The following is a 19020-nucleotide window of genomic DNA, read 5'->3' as shown; positions in this document are numbered from 1 at the left end:
GTAGCTCATCCCTTGTAGTGACTATTTACACAAGACAAGATCATAGTGCAACATTCTAAGAGAAAAATGTCAATAGTTTACCGTGACTTTTTTGGAACTGTTGACTGTTTCAGAAAAATCATAGAAAACCCTCGATGAATTTTTGCTTTCAGCTACGAGACAAAACTCCAAAATTCCAATTTACATGTTGTATTTTACTCCATTATGCATCCTATACCCGATCACTCTTACAACACATAGCCTACCCATTCCTATCCTCATCCTACTTCATACCTATACTCTAGTAATAATCATCCCTAGAGCCTACAGAACCTATTTCCTAGGCTTTGATACCAACTATAGCGACCCATAAAATTTCATTTAAAATTCTCTAATACCACCTGTAGTGACCTGAATATTTCATACAGGGGAAGACCTCCAATACAAATTACTAGAGTACTAATAATCCCAATATAACAATATCATTTCTAATATCACAATTAGCACCCCTAAAATTCTAATTACATAAAACATAATTTAATAAAAATCTATTCTAAATAAAACCTTCTATCCCACTCACGCTTCCATTGCGCTACTCTGATTACTATTATGCTCCTCATGACATTTTAAAAATATTAGATAATAATAGGGTGAGATACCTCTCAGTAAGATGGAATAAATTATCATTAGTGTGTGGCAGATGAGTTTTTATATAAGTAAAACATAACCATTAATTTAACTTTAATTGAAAAAGGCATTTATATACTATAACTCACACTTATATAATTTTAAATACATATTTTCTACTCAAACATACTTTAACTTAATAGATAATCATGTTTTCATAAATTTACGTATATATACATAAAAGAATTTTCCTGATGGAACTATCATATAACATCATGTATAATCCCCCATGATTGGGTTGTGCGACCCAAAGGCTGGACTTAGCCATGACTGACCTATTAGGCTAAGTCGAAACTGTTATGTCTAAAGTACGATTGCCCACCCAAGCTGGTTCAGATCCAGTGGGTAACCCACTCTTGCAATACATCACTTCAAGGGCCAATAGACTGCCATATTCCTACACTTTCCTGATAGTGTGGCCGCACTACATGTAATACTAGCTACGGTATTGTGTTCTCAATCATAACTAGTCCATCAGGGTTCTACTACCATATAATACAATTCATATAATAAATTTGTAACATGATCTCATTTTCACAAGTCTGTATAAAATCTGACATGTTCACAATTCTATATAAAATTTGTCATATCATATCTCTATATAAAACTGTCATTTCATAACTCGGCATAATTCGTCTGAACTTAACATAAAGTTGTCTGAACTCGGCATAAAGTCATCTAAACTGTCATTTCATAACTATATAAAAACCATCATGTTTAATCATACAATAATAATTATCCTCATGCCACACAATTTGATTGATAAATCATAATATAATAATTATCCTGGAAAAATATATTTTGCTGAAAACAAGAATATGATTAATTTCACTTGTTTAATTTAATTCCATTATATTCCAAGAAAACCCTTTATACTCAAATCCCTACAGTTTAATTTAATTCCAAATTATTCCCCAATATCTGGTATAATCAAATCCTTGCAGTTTAACTTAATTCCAAAATATTCACAAAAATCTGATATAGCCAAATCCCTACAGTTTAATTTAATTCCAAAATATTCACAAAAATCTGATATAACCAAATCCTTGCAGTTTAATTTAACTCAGACATATTATAAAATAAAATCTAAACATAGATATAATTAATTTCACATACTCAATTTAAATCAGGCATATTTTAAATAATACAAATCTAATTAAATTCACATACTCAAATTTAATTAGGAATATTTTTTTTAATATAAAACCTGACATAATCTATTCCCCTTACCTTAGTCGTTGAGTGGTGCCTATGACATCCCAACGACGAATCCACTTCGGTTAAAATGTTCAGGAGCGGAGCTGGGACCCATAAATGGTGTTTGTTTTTTAATTCGACGGAGAGATAGAGAGAAATTGAAGAGAGAGAACTTGAGGAGAGAGAGAGAGACGAAAAGGGGGGGGGGGGCGTTGCTTTAATCTGCTTTGATTCAATATGAAATTTCAGATTGAATGATGAGGATGATTTCATTCTCATATATCCTTTATTATATATATATATAATATTCTTATATTATATTATTTAATTAATTTATTACTCAATTTTTTTAATAATAATATTTTTTTCTTTTCTTTACACTTCCATGCATATTATCTTTTTTGGGGTTGTTACAGGTGTATAAGAAGAAAGAAGCAGTATCGGAAAAATAGGGAGAAAAAATTAAAGGCTCGTCTAGTAGCAAAGGGTTACTCATAGAGGAAAGGGGTTGACTATGATGAGATCTTATCCCCTGTGGTCCAATACACTTCCATCAGGGCAGTGTTGGGTTCGGTAGCGCATTTTGATATGCACTTGGAGCAGATGGATGTAAAGACATCTTTTCTTCATGGTGATTTGGAGGAGTTGATTTATATGGTATAATCAGAAGGGTTCAGTTAGCTTGGACGGGAACACTTGCTCTATGAATTGAGGAAATCACTTTATGAGTTGAAGCAATCTCTAAGGCAGTGGTACAAACGATTTGACTCCTACATGATCCAGATTGGCTACAAGAGATGTGAGTATGATTGTTGTGTTTATGTGAAGAGTTTTGATGATGATTCATTTATTTTTCCTGTTACTTTATGTGGATGATATGTTGATTGCTGCAAAGAGTATAAGTGAGGTCAACAAGTTAAAAACTTTGGTGAGCAAAGAATTTGACATTAATGATTTAGGTGTGGCCAAGAAGATTCTTCGAATGAAGATTCGCAGGGATAGAGCTTCTAGGAGATTATGGTTATCTTAACGTAGCTATGTTGAGAGGGTGTTGGAGATGTTCAACATGGATAATGTAAAACCAGTGAGTATACCTTTGGCGAATCATTTTAGATTGTCTACTGCCCAGTGTTCGAAGATAGATGATGGAGTTCGAGACATGTCAAAGGTCCCATATGTCGGTGCAGTGGGGTGCTTGATATATGCTATGGTTTGTACAATACTAGATTTGGCACAAGCTATCAGTATGGTGAACAAGTTTCTATCAAACCCAGGATGATAGTATTGGAATGCAGTCAAGTGAATTTTCATTTACTTGAGGGGTACTACAAACTATGGCTTCGTGTTTGGTAGAAAACATGGTGATCCTTCAGTTGTGGGATATGTGGATGCGGACTATGCAGGGGACTTGGATGACAAGAGTTCTACCACAGGTTATGTATTCACTCTTTTGGGGGGGGGGGGGGGCTATTTGTTGGAGATCCATGGTTTAGTCTCTAATTGCACTATCTACTACTGAGTAAGAGATATGACTGCGGTTGAGGCTACCGAGGAAGTTTTGTAGCTTACAAGGTTGGTCAAGGAGTTGGGTATTCAATAAGGTGGAGTTCAGTTGCATCGTAAAAATCAGAGTGCCATTTATTTGGCAAAGAACGAGTTGTACCATGCGAGGACCAAGCACATAAAAATGAGGCTTCATAGGATTAGGGAATTGGTTTCTTTTGGTGAACTATTGCTTGAGAAATTTCACATTTTTGAGGATGCAGTAGACATGTTAACAAAACATGTACCACATATAAGTTCAAGCACTACTTGGACTTGATTAACGTCTCCAGATATTAAATGGGAGGCATCCCAACCTATTGTCCTGGGCAGAGTTTCACGTTATGTTTTTTTTTTTTTTTTTTTCTCCTAAGAAGTGAATATTTGTCAAGGTGGATATTGTTCTAATATATGACTCATATCGAGTGGAACACATGTACAAAGAAAGTAGACTGAATAAAACTAAGAAGGTGGCCTAATGAAAACCGTTGACGGTTTTCCATAGGAGTTACAATCATTGTCAAAGAGATTTGAAATCTCATCAGGAAAAAATGCTAGAGAGTACCTAGTGTCAGTAGATAATCTCTAAAATGGGGAGTTGTCTATGGTAAGAGTGTACAAAAATTACCAAAAAATCAAAAATTGGATCAAAATCACACTGAAAGCACAAGCAATTCAGTTTTTCGATTTCTAGTTTTGGTTTCCAAAAACATAAACTGTTGGTTTCAATTTCGATTTCGGTTTCAAAATATAATTGACCTGAAAAACTGAAAAATTGAAAAAAATAAAAATTAAATGCATAAATTAATATAACTACTTAATATATATGTGGGCGAGGAATTTATATAACATATATATGGGCTGGGGAGTGGCCGAGTCCCGGGGGAGTAGGGTTTCACACTTTCACTCGAATTCTTTCCTCTGCACTGCGACTCTGCGAGTTGCCGACGCCAGTCACGCCACGCTGAGTCTCTGCCTCTCGGCCCTCTCCCTCAGATCAGACTCTCGGATCCGATCTAGGTCTCTCCCTCATCACTCGTCACTGGCAGACTGCCTCTCTCAGGCTCTCAGTCTCTCTCGGACTCTCCGTCTCTCGACTCTCGCTCTCTCAGTCTTCGCGACTCGCGAGAAGCCGAGAAGCTTACCGGTCACCTTCTCAGTTCTCGCCTCTGCTCGATCTGCGCACGCAGTGCAGCTTTGCTGCACCACCTCTGCGGCTCTGCCTCCCTCCCCTGTCCTCTCGTCTCAATTCTCAACTCTCAAGCAGCTGAGGACCTAAGGTACCACACTACCACCCTTCAGAACAGCTGTAAGTTTTATCTTTTTTCTAACAAACACCGAATTTTTTGTGTGGGATGACCCACATTTGGGTTCAAACCATCAATATTGCTCCCTAATTAAAAAGAAAAAGGTTGCTTCTCTCAAAAAAATTGTTGGGATTATATTGGGATCCCCTCCTTGTTGGAAGTGGAATCAGTTTGCTTCCGAATTGCACAAAAGCTTTTATAGGCAGTCATAACACCCTAAACAAGCATGGCTTATGACACTATGTATTGTTGGAAGCCAGTGCTAAGAATAACTAATACAGCTAAGACATCATGGACCAGGATTTGGTGATCTAGACATCATGGACCTGGATTTGGAGATCTTTCATGAGATTACTAATGCTCATTCCATAGTATAATGTCCATGCTTCTAAATGTAGAGTGATGAAACATAAATCATGGATCAACTAAGCCCTCCCAGGAACTTGCTTAAGAATAAGTCAAGAGGAATCTTTTGTAAAAACGTGGAATAAGGTTTGATCCTATTCATGGAGATTCCATTAATATTCCATTCCAAAAATAGAAAATTTGAAACAATTGGGATTTTTTTTTGGAGATTGGGTGCAGTTGCTAATTCATGATCTAGTATGTATAGAATGAAAACTTCATTTTCAATTCTACGAGAATTTTATGAAAGCATTTCATTTGTTTCTCTTCGATAGATATTTGATTTTCCCATGGAGTTTGACACTTGGATTTGGAGTTGTGTGGATTTGGACAAAATGTGATACGCCTAAATGTGATACATATTTGTGTATACATTTTCTTTTTAATAAAACAGAATTTTTTTTTAGAATTGAAAGAACAATTGTGATAAATTTGTAATTCCATCTATCATCAAACTAAGAGTCAAACTTTATATTCCCAAACACAATGTTATATTTAACTCGTAATTTGACCTTTAACTCAATTAAGGGTGTGACAATATTGAACCCCACAAAGTTGTGAGGCTTGGGAGTGACAAATTAGTAGAAGCTTCTTAAGATTAAAAGAGACATAGAAGTCATGTAGACATAGAAGTCATGTTGGGCGGTGAGATTAGTACAGCTCATGACACGGAGGAATCTATCTTACTCAATTTCTCTTGCCAACTTGAATAGCCTGCTGTTCCTCCGGCCACCGTACTTCTTGTGCTGCTTATCTCCCTTTCTCTGGGATGTGGAGGTGCAGATTTGGAGGGGAAGGGCATAACCCTGACTTGCCTTGCCAAAAATGATATGCCTTATCTACTGCCCTGAACTTGCCTGGATCATTGTATGTCCCAATCCTTGCCTCGTTAGGGGATCTGGCTCCTGCCAGTAATAATAATCTGCCCTGCCAACTACCAAAAAAATCATATGAAATTTTTTAAAAAAAATATGTCTTTACATCATTGAAATATAATAAATTATCCTACTTTAATATAATTATGTTGTTGATAAATCCTAACCTTACTAGTAGAGTAATATAAAATTAAATGACCGTAACACATTGGAAAGCTATGGACAATTGAATGAAAATTTTACATCTATACACACATGGGCATGGATAATTTGTTTGTTTATTTATTTTTATTTGGGGCTGCAGAATACATTTCCTTCTTGTTGTCCAAATCTGCCTCGGATAACAAAATGCATCCCAATTGCTGCCCCTAATCTGTCTAGGGAAATTCCAAATTCGCCCCCATAGGGGTGGTTCATGGTGGGATATCCGTCAGCCCAAATCTGTTTGCATCTCTACAATGTCTCTCTATCCCACCTTCTCTCTTTATGTAGTTTGCATGCATGATTTCTGTGGAAACGCCAATTAACTGGTGCAAGGACTTGTTGGCTTGGCTCAGGGGAAATCTTGTTTTAGGGATTTTTAGGATTTTATAAATCCTAATTGCTTGAACTTCCTTTGGGTCGCCAATAAAAGAGATGGGGAAAGCAAAGAAAGGACCTAAATTTGCCGTCATGAAGAAACTTGTGACCTCAAAAACACTTAAAAAGTGAGCCAGTCTCTCTCACGATATCTTATATTCTTTTTCTATGCATATCTATGATTTCTTATGTCTCTATGACTTTTGTTGCATTTTAGGCACAAACAAGAGGTTTTGAACCCAAACAAGAAAGATCTCCACAAGGAAAAACTCCCAAGAAACGTGTAAGTTTTTTGTATATATGGTTACTACAATTTATCTGGGTCTGTTTCTCATAAAGCTGTATAATCATATGTTTTATTTAATAATATTTGTGATGCAGGCCTAATGTATCACCTGCACTTTTCTTCAAATACAACACTGCATTGGGACCACCATACCGGGTTTTGGTGGATACCAACTTTATCAATTTCTCAATACAGAACAAAGTGAGTGTTTTGTATTTTCATTTTGATGCATGTGTCATGGAGATAAGTAGATTCATAAAAGCATAATTGTTTTATCTGAAAGGCTTCTTTAATCTTTATATATAGCTGCCCCGTGAGACACATTTACATTCATTTTTTGTTGGAAGCAAAATATTAATTGTAATCTCTATGTTGCAATTACTATTCTTGCTGGTTTATATATACTTACCATTCATACTTGCTTTATTGTTTTTCCTCCATTGGGTAACCGATAACTAAGGATTAAATGTTGACTATTGTAATTGAATTCTTTTTTATTTTAAACTCTGATGTAGTTGGACCTGGAGAAAGCAATGATGGATTGCTTATACGCAAAATGTGAGTCCTGAAATCTTCATGTGTTTCCTTGCCTTGCCTTTTTCTGCATGATGAATCAATGTTCACATTGCTTTCTATGCATTCTCATAGCCTTTTCTGATGTTGTGTTGGACTGTGGAAGTTGTTTTCCTGTGGTTAAATGCAGAGTTCTAGCAGCAATATAGACAGAATATTAACCAAAGATTGCTAGGAAGTTGAACAGGGAACAGAAATAAATGAATCCTTAGATTTGTGAGTTTATGAGTACGAGACAGGATGTATGAAATTTTATTTCAAAATTATGAGAAAAAACTGAATGAACCACCTTTAAGAGTCAGTTTATACTAAGAAAACCCTGATCCTTGCACTTAATCTTCTATTGCCCTAAGAGAGCTTTTAATCTTGCTCCTTTATTGATTTATGAAAGATTAAGACAAAAATAACCCCAAATAAAAGATTCAAAAGACATAGAAGCCCCTAAAAGAATGGACTATTACAGTAGCATTAGCACTGCTGCTACAGGGATGCAACAGGTTATTGCTACAATAACTGGTCAATAAAATCTGGCCTGTTTCGCCTTGGATGCTCGTGCATCAATCCTCCCTAGTAGGAAAGAGCCCAATTCAGGAGCAATATCTTCATAAACTCACCATGGATTTCCATATTATTCTTCAACTCTTCTTCTGCAGGCATAGTACTTTCACAGACTGGTTTGCCCATCCACTTCACTAGAGTGCCCTTTTATCAATTAAAATTTCTAGACTTCACTTGATGTCTTACACATCCTCAATCACATCCCCGTGCTCCCTTGGTTGTTCAACTTGTAATTCATCCACGCCTTCTTCCCATCAGTTCCCTTAAATGTAACACAAATCTGAATAATAACCATAGCTCAATTAAGTAAGCATTTGAGCTGATTTTCTTGAGCTCCCTACAAGGACCTAACTTTTTTTTGACTTCAGCTTGTGGTAGGTGCCTTTAGGAAATTTGGCTCACTTCAAGTGGCCCTAAAACCATTTCTCCCTCAATTTCTTTAGCTCGCCTGTGTTGATTTTCATCTGATTATGGGACTACTAGACTAGTCAATCATATGTCATGGTTTTAGTCATAGGCTGCAACAGTTAGGGTATTCTGTTTGTTGTCACCGAACTAGCATCCCAAGTTGAGATTGCCAAAAAGGCATCTCAATGTGTTGCCCACAACATGTTGCCCACACACGTGATTAACTACTTCCATTTGACCATCTGTCTGCAGGTCCTCTGAAAAATGGGCCATAAATTTTTCATCTTCATTTATAAACACTGGAATTCAGAACACCATGCAGCCTTACCACCTTCTGGAAAATAACTTCGCCAATATGTGTAGCTTTTGCTACCTTGGAACAAGAAAGTGGGTCATTTTGGAAAAATAGTTCGATAACAGAAAAATCATGCTCCTTTGCTGCTTGTGGTAGACCCAACAGGAAATCCCTAGTAAGATGGATCCAAGGCATCGCTGGAATTGGTAGTGGGGTTTAGAAGCTGGTGTTTTGAGATCTTCTTTTACCAAACTGACATTTTTGGCACCTTTTCACAATTATGTCTACATTCGTGCGCATCTTTATGCACATCATTGCCAATGTATTCTCCCATCCAAAATGATTGCCCAAGCCATTTCCCTCACAAAATTTGCAATATCAAGGAACTCATTGAAATGCTGGTTGCCTTTAAATAGGTAACCATCTTGCAGCCTGTACTGCTACATCAGCCGTTCGGTTTGAGAAGAGTACTAGTGGAATGGTATGAGAGGACAGTTGAGCAATTGGGTAAAGTTGTTCAGACTAATACCTCTTGGAAGACTGTTGAGCATTTTGGAACAACTTCTAAGAGCCAATCATCACTCAAATGCTTTAATTGTCAAGGTTTTGGACATTGAGCTGCACAATGTCCTAACCAATTCATGGCTGTTGCAGAAAAGGAAGAAGAAGAGGATGATGATACTCGAGTAGTTGAAGCTGAAACAGAAATTCCAAGTGACTTGGATGATGTTGGCAATTTGAGAACCTGTTTGGTGCTTCAACATGTGCTCTCTTCCCACAAGGTTAAAGAGACAGAGGATTGGAGGCGGACCAACGTCTTTCAAACTCAAGTGATGTGCCAAAAACATCTTTGTACTTAGGTTATTGATCCTAGCAGTTGCACAAATGTAGTTTCTGAAGAAGCTGTGAAGAAGTTAAATTTGGAAGTTGAGCCTTATCCTGAACCACACAAAATTTCTTGGGTGAATAATACCAAGTTGAAGGTTCATGATTGCTGCTTACTTACCTTCAAGATTGGTTCCATTATGGAGAGTGCAATGTGATATTCTTCCTCTCTAAATTTGTCACATTATTTTGGGCCGACCATGGTAATTTGATAGGAAGGTGAAGCATTTTGGATATGGGAATTCTTACTCTCCATTGACAAAAAGAAGTATAAGTTGATGCCATCACAAATTTTTCCACTCACCAAGTTGAAGCGTACTGCTGGTTTCTTTCTTATGAAACAAGATGACTCTATTCATGGTGATGGACACCTTGGTACTTTCCCCAGTCGAGTTCTTTCCGGAAAGAGGGAACTGATGTAGGACGAGAAGCGGCTATTTGGATGGATCATTTTGATCCAATTAGGAGGCCTATGTCAAAGAATAGGGTGAATGGTTTATTGGGTCTGAAATCCAGCTATGCTTTGTTATTTAGTTTTTTATGTGTGTAGTTTGCTTGTATTAGGATTATATATGTTGGGGGCTTGTTTGTAGTAATTGTTTATTCTAGGGATATGTTATTAATGTAATATAGTTTTAAGGGTATGTGTGTAATTCCATGTGTTTAGAAGCTTTCTTATAATTAGTGTGTGAATCCCATGATGTAGGTAGTTATTGTTGAATGTGAATTGAATTGAACGTGAATTTTCCCCCGGTATCTCCTCTCTCCTCCCTTCCCCTTCCTCTCTTCTAATTTCTCCATGGCTGCAGAACCTTGATGCTGCCCCTAAATCATTTTTGTTTTCATTGGGATGGGTGGTGTTGCAGGAAGGTGGTTTTTGAAAAATGGCGATATAACTGAAATTTTTTGAATTTGCCCAGAGCTGCATTTTCAGTATTTTTTTTTTTGAATACTGAAAACCTTCAGAACAGGGAACCAGGAATTAGAGTCGGAGACTAAGAATGAAAGAAGAGAAATAGAGATAAGAAGAAGAAGAAGAAGAAGAAGGAAGAGTAAGGGAGAAGGGACAAGACCTGGAGTGGAAGAAATAAGAAATCAGAGAAGAATTGAGAAACTGAGAAGGAAGAGAAGAAGAATTTAGAAGTGAGAAAATTGCTGCCAGTAGAAAAGGCAGCAATTGGAGAACAGCATGAAGAGAATAAGAACTGAGAGGAAGACAGAATCAGAAACAGATCAGAGAAGAAGAAGAGGAGATGAAGAGAGGGGAAAGGATAGAACAGGAAAAGAGCGAGGGGGGAATAGTGGATTGAAATGGAAGAATGGAGATCATGTTTGGGCTCTAATGCCAAATGATGCAGGGGTTGGGAGAAATATGAAGAAATTGAAGAGAGGAATTACTTCACCCTGGGTGGTTAGCGGGTTCGAACCTGCGTCTTCTCCTTGGCAAAGAGAAATTTTACAATTCAACCATATCTACATCCACATTATTTATTTTGTATTTTTTGTTTTTGATTTAAATAAAAAAAAAACGAATAAATTATTATATTTTTATTTTTTCTATTTTTTCTAAATTGTAAATGTAAAAATAGGAGAGAGGAGATACCAGGGGGAAACTCACTACACATGAAATTATGCATACCCTTGAAACAATATGAATTACAAACAAGGCCCTACATTACACAAATATTACAAACAACCCCCAAATACTCTTTATCCTATGCTATTAATACTAACTGCATAATATACTACTAATTAAACCCAACAATCCTCAATCAAATTCTTCTTAAGTATTCACCAACAAGGATCTTCCCAAGGCCTTGTTTCGTGTCAGACATCACTCTCTCCAGATGTTGGCATGCTTTGGTCTAGGAATTCCTAGACAGCATCTCACTTCTTTTTGGATTGTGATTTTGCATGGAGGATATGGAGCAATCTGTTTGGTATTATGGAAGAAAGTTGGGTTTGCCCCTGTTCAGTGGAAGACTTATTAGCCATTTCATTCATTGTCTTTGGTAGAAGAAAGGATAGGGCAGCTCTGTGGAAGAGTGGTATATTTGCAATCTTATGGGGTATATGGATGGAGTGTAATGCACAAATATTTCTGGGAAGAAGCTTAGTTGGTCATTGGTGTGGGATAAGATTCAGTATATGGCTTCTTAATGGTGTATCGTATCTTGAATTTGTAGGGAAATTAGCTTTCAGGATTTACATAGGGATTGGAGGAATAGGTTGGTTTATGTCTTTCACTTCTTGTTATTTTAGTTTTTTCTGGCTTGACCCATATTTTCTTCCAGAGATATCTTGTTCTCCCTCCTTGTGAATTCTTTCCCTTTTAATGAAATTTCTTTTGTTATTAAAAAAAAGGAAATTGTTTGCCTTCCTAATGCTGAGGTCAAGTGGCTGTGAAACCAAATCTTTTGCCATCCTTCCAGAAAGAGTACAGCTATCCTTTGTTGGTGGAATGGAATTAAAATTGTATGGGAATCTAATATTACGAAAAAAAGGCGACTAGAGCAAATGCCCACCCAATGGTTGGTGTGATACTCTAATGGAATAACTTAAAAATAGGCATTCCCATGGTGAAATTTGGGATGAAATTCCCAGTTTATTTCTTGTCGTTTGAAGCGGCACCAACTTTGTTTGTCATAGTTGTTTAGCACCAATTGTATTGTGTGTAAACCATTACCCTCCTTCCCAGTGGCTAAATGCCTATACAGTCACAGTCCTCATGGTAGAATATGATGAGCAACTACAGGGACGACACTACAAGAAGCCTCATCTTCAATTTTCTCTGGGCTACGGGATGTGATACGTACCTCATTTCCCTCTTAAAACCAAGCAACCTTGTATGGGTGAGGATGCTTCTCCGTTTTCAATTTAGCTTGTCAAGGGTGAGATAATGCTGTTGCTGCTACCCCCACCTAGAATTATTACCATCACAAAGAACTCACAGTCTTCCTTGTCATGGTAGTTATTGTACTTGTGCCCTTATAGCTCTTTATCTTTACCTTCAATTTCTACAAGGTTCAGCCCTTCAGGCAAACATACGATGTGTCCCTCTCTGCAGAAGTGAAACATCTAGTAAGAAACCCACTGCCTTCTTTGAATGACTTGCACTAGAATTATTTAATGACCAATGTTTCTTTCCCATTCTTACTCTTGTTAGATTACCTGTCTGAGCATTACTAACAGCTTCTCAATCACTTTTAGGGCTGTTTCTATCCTCTAATCACCCCCAAACAGCTGCTGAACTTTGCTTCCATGCACCTGGGGAACATTGGGAAGGTGGTCTCCTTGCTTCATAATGCCACACAACCTACTTCTCCACCATTAAGGCACGATAGTCAAGTATCTTTTATGCTGAACAAATGGACCACTCCTGTCTCATATCTAACGGATTGATTCAATCAAGCAAAAAGCTAATAAGCTGGCTGTTGCTTTTGCTCATTTCTTGATGAACAGGATTATGATAGGGATTTTCCTCTGCCTAAAAATCTTCATCATCAAGACTACCTTCAGGTATGTCCAAGGATTTGCAATCACCCTCCGGAATCTCCATACAGGTTTCTGTACATTCCCTTTGCTGGAGCACCAGTATTGCTTGTGATAAATCTTCCATCATACATCACATCTTGTACATCTGCTTGTTGGTTTGAATTTCCTCTTATTATGTGACCTCTTGCACAATCAACCATCTCACAATTAATGCAGAGTTGGGCTGTTTGAAGCTGCTTTTTGCAGCTGAACTGTGTTCCCACCATAGTAGTCAAAGGTGCAAGGCGTGCTGAGGCGCAAAGGGTCTTTGAAGCCGAGACGCGAGGCGAAGGCGCGTGCCTCATGAAGGTGAGGCGCACAATTATTAAAATGGTGTAAAATGTCTATTTGGGGTAATTCATATATGAACATATGAATACCTATTTAGAATTTAAAAGCCAAAACATTCAATAACAAAATTGAAAATTTAATAAAATTGCCGGTACAAAGCCCAAAAGCATCAACAATTCAACATAGTTCAACATCAAAAGAAAAGAGTGCAAATAAAAAAATAGTAGCTAAATTTCAATAAAAAGAATAAATATTATGTATTAGTTATAATTTATAAACTTACATTAATTAAACTAAATATTAAAAATTAAAAAACAGTAGCTAAATTTCAGTAAAAGGAATAAATATTATGTATCAGTTATAATTTATAAACTTACATTAATTAAACTAAATATTTAATTAGTAATTACATATAAGTAAGAAGAAGAAAAAGAGTAGCTAAATTTCAATAAAAAGAATAAATATTATGTATTAGTTATAATTTATAAACTTACATTAATTAAACTAAATATTACAAATTAATAAACAGTAGCTAAATTTCAGCAAAAAGAATAAATATTATATATTAGTTATAATTTATAAGCTTACATGAATTAAACAAAATATTTAATTTATAAGCTTACATATAAAGAAAAAGAAGAAAAAGAGAAGCAGCAGGCAGCACGCAACAAGCAAGCAGCAGGAAGAAGCAGAAGAAGCAGCAGGCAGCAGGCAGCAGGACGCAAGAAGAAGAAGAAGAAGACTTACGAAGGTTCGAAGGTAGGCAGATGAACTCGCAAGGGCTCTTGCTGGTTCGAAATGAAGTTGCGAAGGGTCGTGCTTCTTCAAAATGTCCAAGACGAACTCACGATCCTGGTTCGAAGCTTGAAGACGAAGTCGCGAAGGCTTCCGGCTGGTTCGAAGGCTTGCAGACGAGCTCACGCTGCTGGTTCAAAGGATCGCGAAGGCTCCTGCTGGTTCAAATGTGCAAGGCGAACTCATGAAGGGCTTTGAAGGGCCGAAAGGGGCTAGGGCTATGTTCGTTCGAGTTGAATGAGGGCTACGGGTCTGGCTATGGTTATTTCTCTCCTTTAAATGACTAAAAATTCACAAGGCACGACTCACTGCGCTTGTCGCCCCACTGTGCCTAGTCTCGCCTAGTGTCACGGTCCGCCTTTTTCACACCGTTGTGAAGGGCCGTGCGGCGCTAGCTAAAGCACTCTTGCTTAACTAGCCAGCCTTTTTGTTTACCAACATTCATCCACGAAGCACTTTCATTAACATTCAATCAGATAGCAGCGGAAATAATAATCAATTCATGAAAGCCGTGGCAACCAAGCAGTAAATATTGAAGCAAACGTAATTCATTAACAAATCCTCCGTTGACATGTTGTACTTAGCGAGGGAGGCAAGTAGGTTAAGCACGTTGACAATTGCTAGTGAGTTTTACAATGATTGATGAACACTCACCCTCCCCTAAAGAGCTTTCTAGGCCATTCTCACTCTAGCACTAGGAAACATCAAAGTGACCGAGGAGTCATACTGCCTTATTTGGCTTACAATGAAATAAATACTAGAAAATAACCCTACACTAGTATTTACATGATGGAAACCCATCCCAAACACACGAGATAAGCGGTCATAGGCAAGCATAATGCCCTGAACAAGCTTAGCCCGTGACACCTAGCATCGCCTCTTGCAGGTCGTCTCGCCCCACCTGGTTTGTGGTGCAAGCCTCTTCGCCTCACTGCGCCTTGCACCTTGGGGGGCGTGCTTTTAACTGCTATGGTTCCCACAAACAGAAAAATAGCCAAAGAACACTGGAAAATTGAAGACGAATAGACCAGTCTGGTTCGTAACCACAAGAGTAAATTGTATCTAAAATTTTATTACTAAATGCTGAGAAAAAACAGAAACTACAGCCTTTTGAAGAGGGTTTTATGCAAACTTACACAAAGCTTAAAATCCCAGCCATTGAATCTTCTATAAGATTTTTAATCTCAGCCCTCTATTTATTTATGGAAGCTTGGGACAGAAAGAGTCCAAACTACAAGTCTCAAAAGGCATAAAGGTCCCTAAAATGACTGAACTGCCTGAGCATCAGAAACAATGCTGCTACGGTTGTGTGAACCGAATTGCCACAGTAAGTCGGTAACTGGGCGATGAATCTGCTGTATTTGCCCTTCCATTTGGACTTGAATGCTCCTGCATCATTTTCTATGAGATATGAAGGGTTCGTTTAGTTGTGGAAAACAGTTTCCATATTCCATTTTTGGTTTTCAAAGAATTATGGAACTTCCAACTTATTTTTTTAGTTTTTCACGATTCGTATTAAGAAGGTAGAAGGTAAAGTGTTTGTTAAGTTGTGCAAAAAAAAAAGACAACTTGTTTTTAAATTTCCTAAAAATTATATGAGGTAGTTTGGGAGCATGGATTTTGGGGCTTGGATTTGAATGTGTGGATTTGGAAGAAACTCGATACAGTTTTATACCTATATTTTGTCTAAAGCTGCAATAATTCGAATCCAAGACCTGTTCATGCTGCCAAACTTAAGGTAAGAATTCAGAAATTTAGAAAACAATAAGAAGATGTTTTGTAAAATGTTTCCACAACTCATGGTTCCGAAAGAATTCTGTCACAAACATTGTGTTGAGTTTATTACAAGCTTGACACGGACAGTCATTTAATTGCATGTGTTTGATGCATGAGAGTTTGGAGCATGTAGTATAAAGTTTCAATCACGTGCATGATTTTGATTCTAAAGGTTTTAATTAGATGAAGCCTACGCATCTGCTCTTGTTGGCGTAAGCTGTCATGCTTAATCACTTCTGGTCCACAATTTTTTTTCCCTTTAAAATTACATTCCCTTATTTGTATTTGTAATGTTTACTGGTGTTTTTGGTTCTTAAGGCACTCCTTGTATCACGGATTGTGTGATGGCAGAGCTTGAGAAGTTGGGTCAGAAATACCGTGTAGCTCTCAGGTATGTTGTCAGTTATGTTTTTGCTTTGTGAATCTCCTATTTTCCAATAATATACACTCAAGTAAGTTTTTTGTTTTTTTTTTTTTAGTCGAGCATATTTTAGAATCAAAATTATCTGATCCCTATGCATAAAATAAAGGCAGCACAGAAAAGAGGAAGAAAGGAGGATGGTTTAACAAGGATTAGAAATAAGTATATGTTTTGGAACAAATTTAGTTTGCAACGCCGCATTTCATCATATAAAGCATGGATTCTATTTGGTTTGATCTATGCGGATGTACAGATGGCAAAGCTTTTGTGGTGATCAGTGTTTTTTTAGTCAGCTAATTAAAAAATCGTCTAATATGTATGTTTATACTGTAGAAACTTTATGCTAAAATCATTGTATAATTCTATTATGGTTTTGCATTTTGCTTGATTGATTATTAAATATTTCTTCTTACTCGATGCGCATCATTAGGATTTTGGCCAATTAATATCTTCTTTGTACACTGAGATTGTAATTTTTTTTATTTTAAATTTCAGTCTCAGATTAGTATCTAAGGTTATCTCTTCCTTCTCCCTCCACCCTCGGGCCCTGTCCCCTTTTCTCCGTTTATGTTCTTTTTTGACAGGATTGCCAAGGATCCTCGATTTGAAAGGCTACTCTGTACTCATAAAGGAACCTATGCTGATGACTGTATTGTTGATAGAGTTACACAGGTATTCTTTAAATTCAACCATTTGTTATAATGTTTTATTTTCTGTGCTGTTGACTATTTTGACTAAAACAAACCAATATTCAAAATTTTATTTATTTTTAAATGTTGGAAATTTCACAAATATAGTATCCTCGAGAAGTTCCTAATTAATTTTCATTTTTCATCTTTTTGGGGGCTGTATGTTATGCCCCTTTTGTCCAGCCCCAATTTTTCATTGTTATTATGACAATGGAATTGAGATTATTAGAGTTTGGGTCTCTCGTGGATGCTTTTGATTAACATGCATAATGCGTTATTAGGCTCTGGTGGTGTTGCATTGTAATTACACAGTAGCATACATCTGGATTTATGTTGGTGTACTTTGCATCCTAGCTGCTGTATGCATGTTCTCCATCATCCTATCCATGTTTGTCCCTTATATCAAGATGAAATGTCATTGTTATTGCTGAAATTGCTTTGTTGTATCTTTGACTATGTTGATAATATGTGAACTATTGTGGAAACAGCATAAATGCTACATTGTTGCTACATGTGATCGAGACTTAAAGCGGAGGATCCGCAAGGTAAAATGGTTTAGTATGGTTGACATTGATTTATAAAATTTGAAATTAGATTGCGACACATGATATATGATGTTGACAAACAGATCCCAGGTGTGCCAATCATGTACATTACTCAGCACAAATATTCAATTGAGCGCTTGCCTGAAGCGACAATTGGTGGAGGTAGGCTAGCGGCTGTGGCTGCAGGGATCATTCATTTGTCTGCATATTTTCCATCTATTTTGCTGATACAACTCTTTAATATGTATTGATGCAGCTCCAAGATTTTGATACCATGGGAAGGAGGTGGGATCTGATCCATGATGGTGCTCTAGAGCTAGATAATGGAGATCCGGGAGGCTTGGTGCCAGTGCAGTACATTCTCCAGTGGGGATTGATGAAATTTTGTAGGCATGCGTGTAAGCTCACTAGTGTGTAACATATGCTAATTTTATTGTATTTTATTTTCTTCCCTGGGAGGGGAAGGGTTTGGGATGAGTTTGAATTTTCTTTTTCTTGCAGTACACATTTGGGGAAATGAACTGTAGGGGATGTTTAATTGCTTTTTAACTATACAAGACAATTTTTGGCATCATTTGTGTGGCATAAGTTGTGTAATCTCCAGTTTGTTCAAAATTTCCTTTTCAGATTTGTAATGAAAACTTCTATCAAATTTAATAAAATCAGAAGCGCAATCATACAAATACATTGCTTTTTGCATTCACTTGTGACATTTTGTTCTATTTTTTTCCTACTTGGATGCTTTTCTTAGCGTCCACAATCTTGGTGCATGATTGGCAACAAGAGATGCGACTAGCAACGTGTAATTTGTACCATTTGACAAGATTAGTTGGTTGGGATACTAAATTACTATGGACGGAAATTTGGGTGATACTATAAAATTGTGCTTTATGAAATTAACAACCTGAGTGCAAAGAAAATGATTTAAGCACGCATTAATAAGAGAACATAACATAGTGAAATATGGGAGAAGAGTATAAAACTAATTTTGTAATGATTTGATCTTCTTGGTGTATGCCCATTTTCTTTTGAAGAGTTTGCTTAGGTTTTGTATTTTAGGTACTCATTTTAGTATCTTCCATATATTCAATTTTCTTTTGTACTTGAATGATAATTATTCGTTACAAACCCATTGTTTATTAACCTCTAAATGAACCTTTACAAACCACACTCAATATTTATGTTAGATTACCACTTTACCTAAAAGTTTAAGTTGTTAGGTTATGGGTCAACAATGTATATCAAGTTTTAATACTCTCCCGCACGTGAACAAATGACAAATAATGTCATAGAATAAAGAAGGACGACAAGATTAAAACCCAAGACCTCCTGATAACCAAAGTTCTAATATTATGTTAGATTACCACTTTACCTAAAGGCTTAAGCTGTTAAG

General features: G+C 36.8%; 1 protein-coding gene across 2 annotated transcripts; it reads left to right on the top strand.

Annotated features, from left to right (window-relative positions):
* The first annotated feature begins 4255 nt into the window (after window positions 1-4255).
* On the top strand, window positions 4256-18312 carry LOC131166096 (uncharacterized). Of its 2 annotated transcripts, XM_058124371.1 has the most exons (11): window positions 4258-4685; window positions 6297-6410; window positions 6550-6699; window positions 6789-6854; window positions 6953-7058; window positions 7373-7415; window positions 16291-16363; window positions 16978-17065; window positions 17571-17627; window positions 17711-17789; window positions 17884-18312. In XM_058124371.1, exons 3-11 carry the CDS (start codon window positions 6629-6631, stop codon window positions 17895-17897), a joined length of 597 nt encoding a protein of 198 aa, XP_057980354.1. In that variant the 5' UTR covers window positions 4258-4685; window positions 6297-6410; window positions 6550-6628; the 3' UTR covers window positions 17898-18312. The 2 variants fall into 2 exon arrangements, with proteins under 2 accessions (XP_057980353.1, XP_057980354.1); XM_058124370.1 differs by lacking the exon at window positions 6297-6410 and having other exon boundaries at window positions 4256-4685.
* The last annotated feature ends 708 nt before the right edge of the window (window positions 18313-19020 follow it).

Source organism: Malania oleifera, chromosome 10, assembly GCF_029873635.1.
Source record: "Malania oleifera isolate guangnan ecotype guangnan chromosome 10, ASM2987363v1, whole genome shotgun sequence".
NCBI classification, from domain to species: domain Eukaryota; kingdom Viridiplantae; phylum Streptophyta; class Magnoliopsida; order Santalales; family Ximeniaceae; genus Malania; species Malania oleifera.
This window is presented reverse-complemented; position numbering and strand designations above follow the sequence as displayed.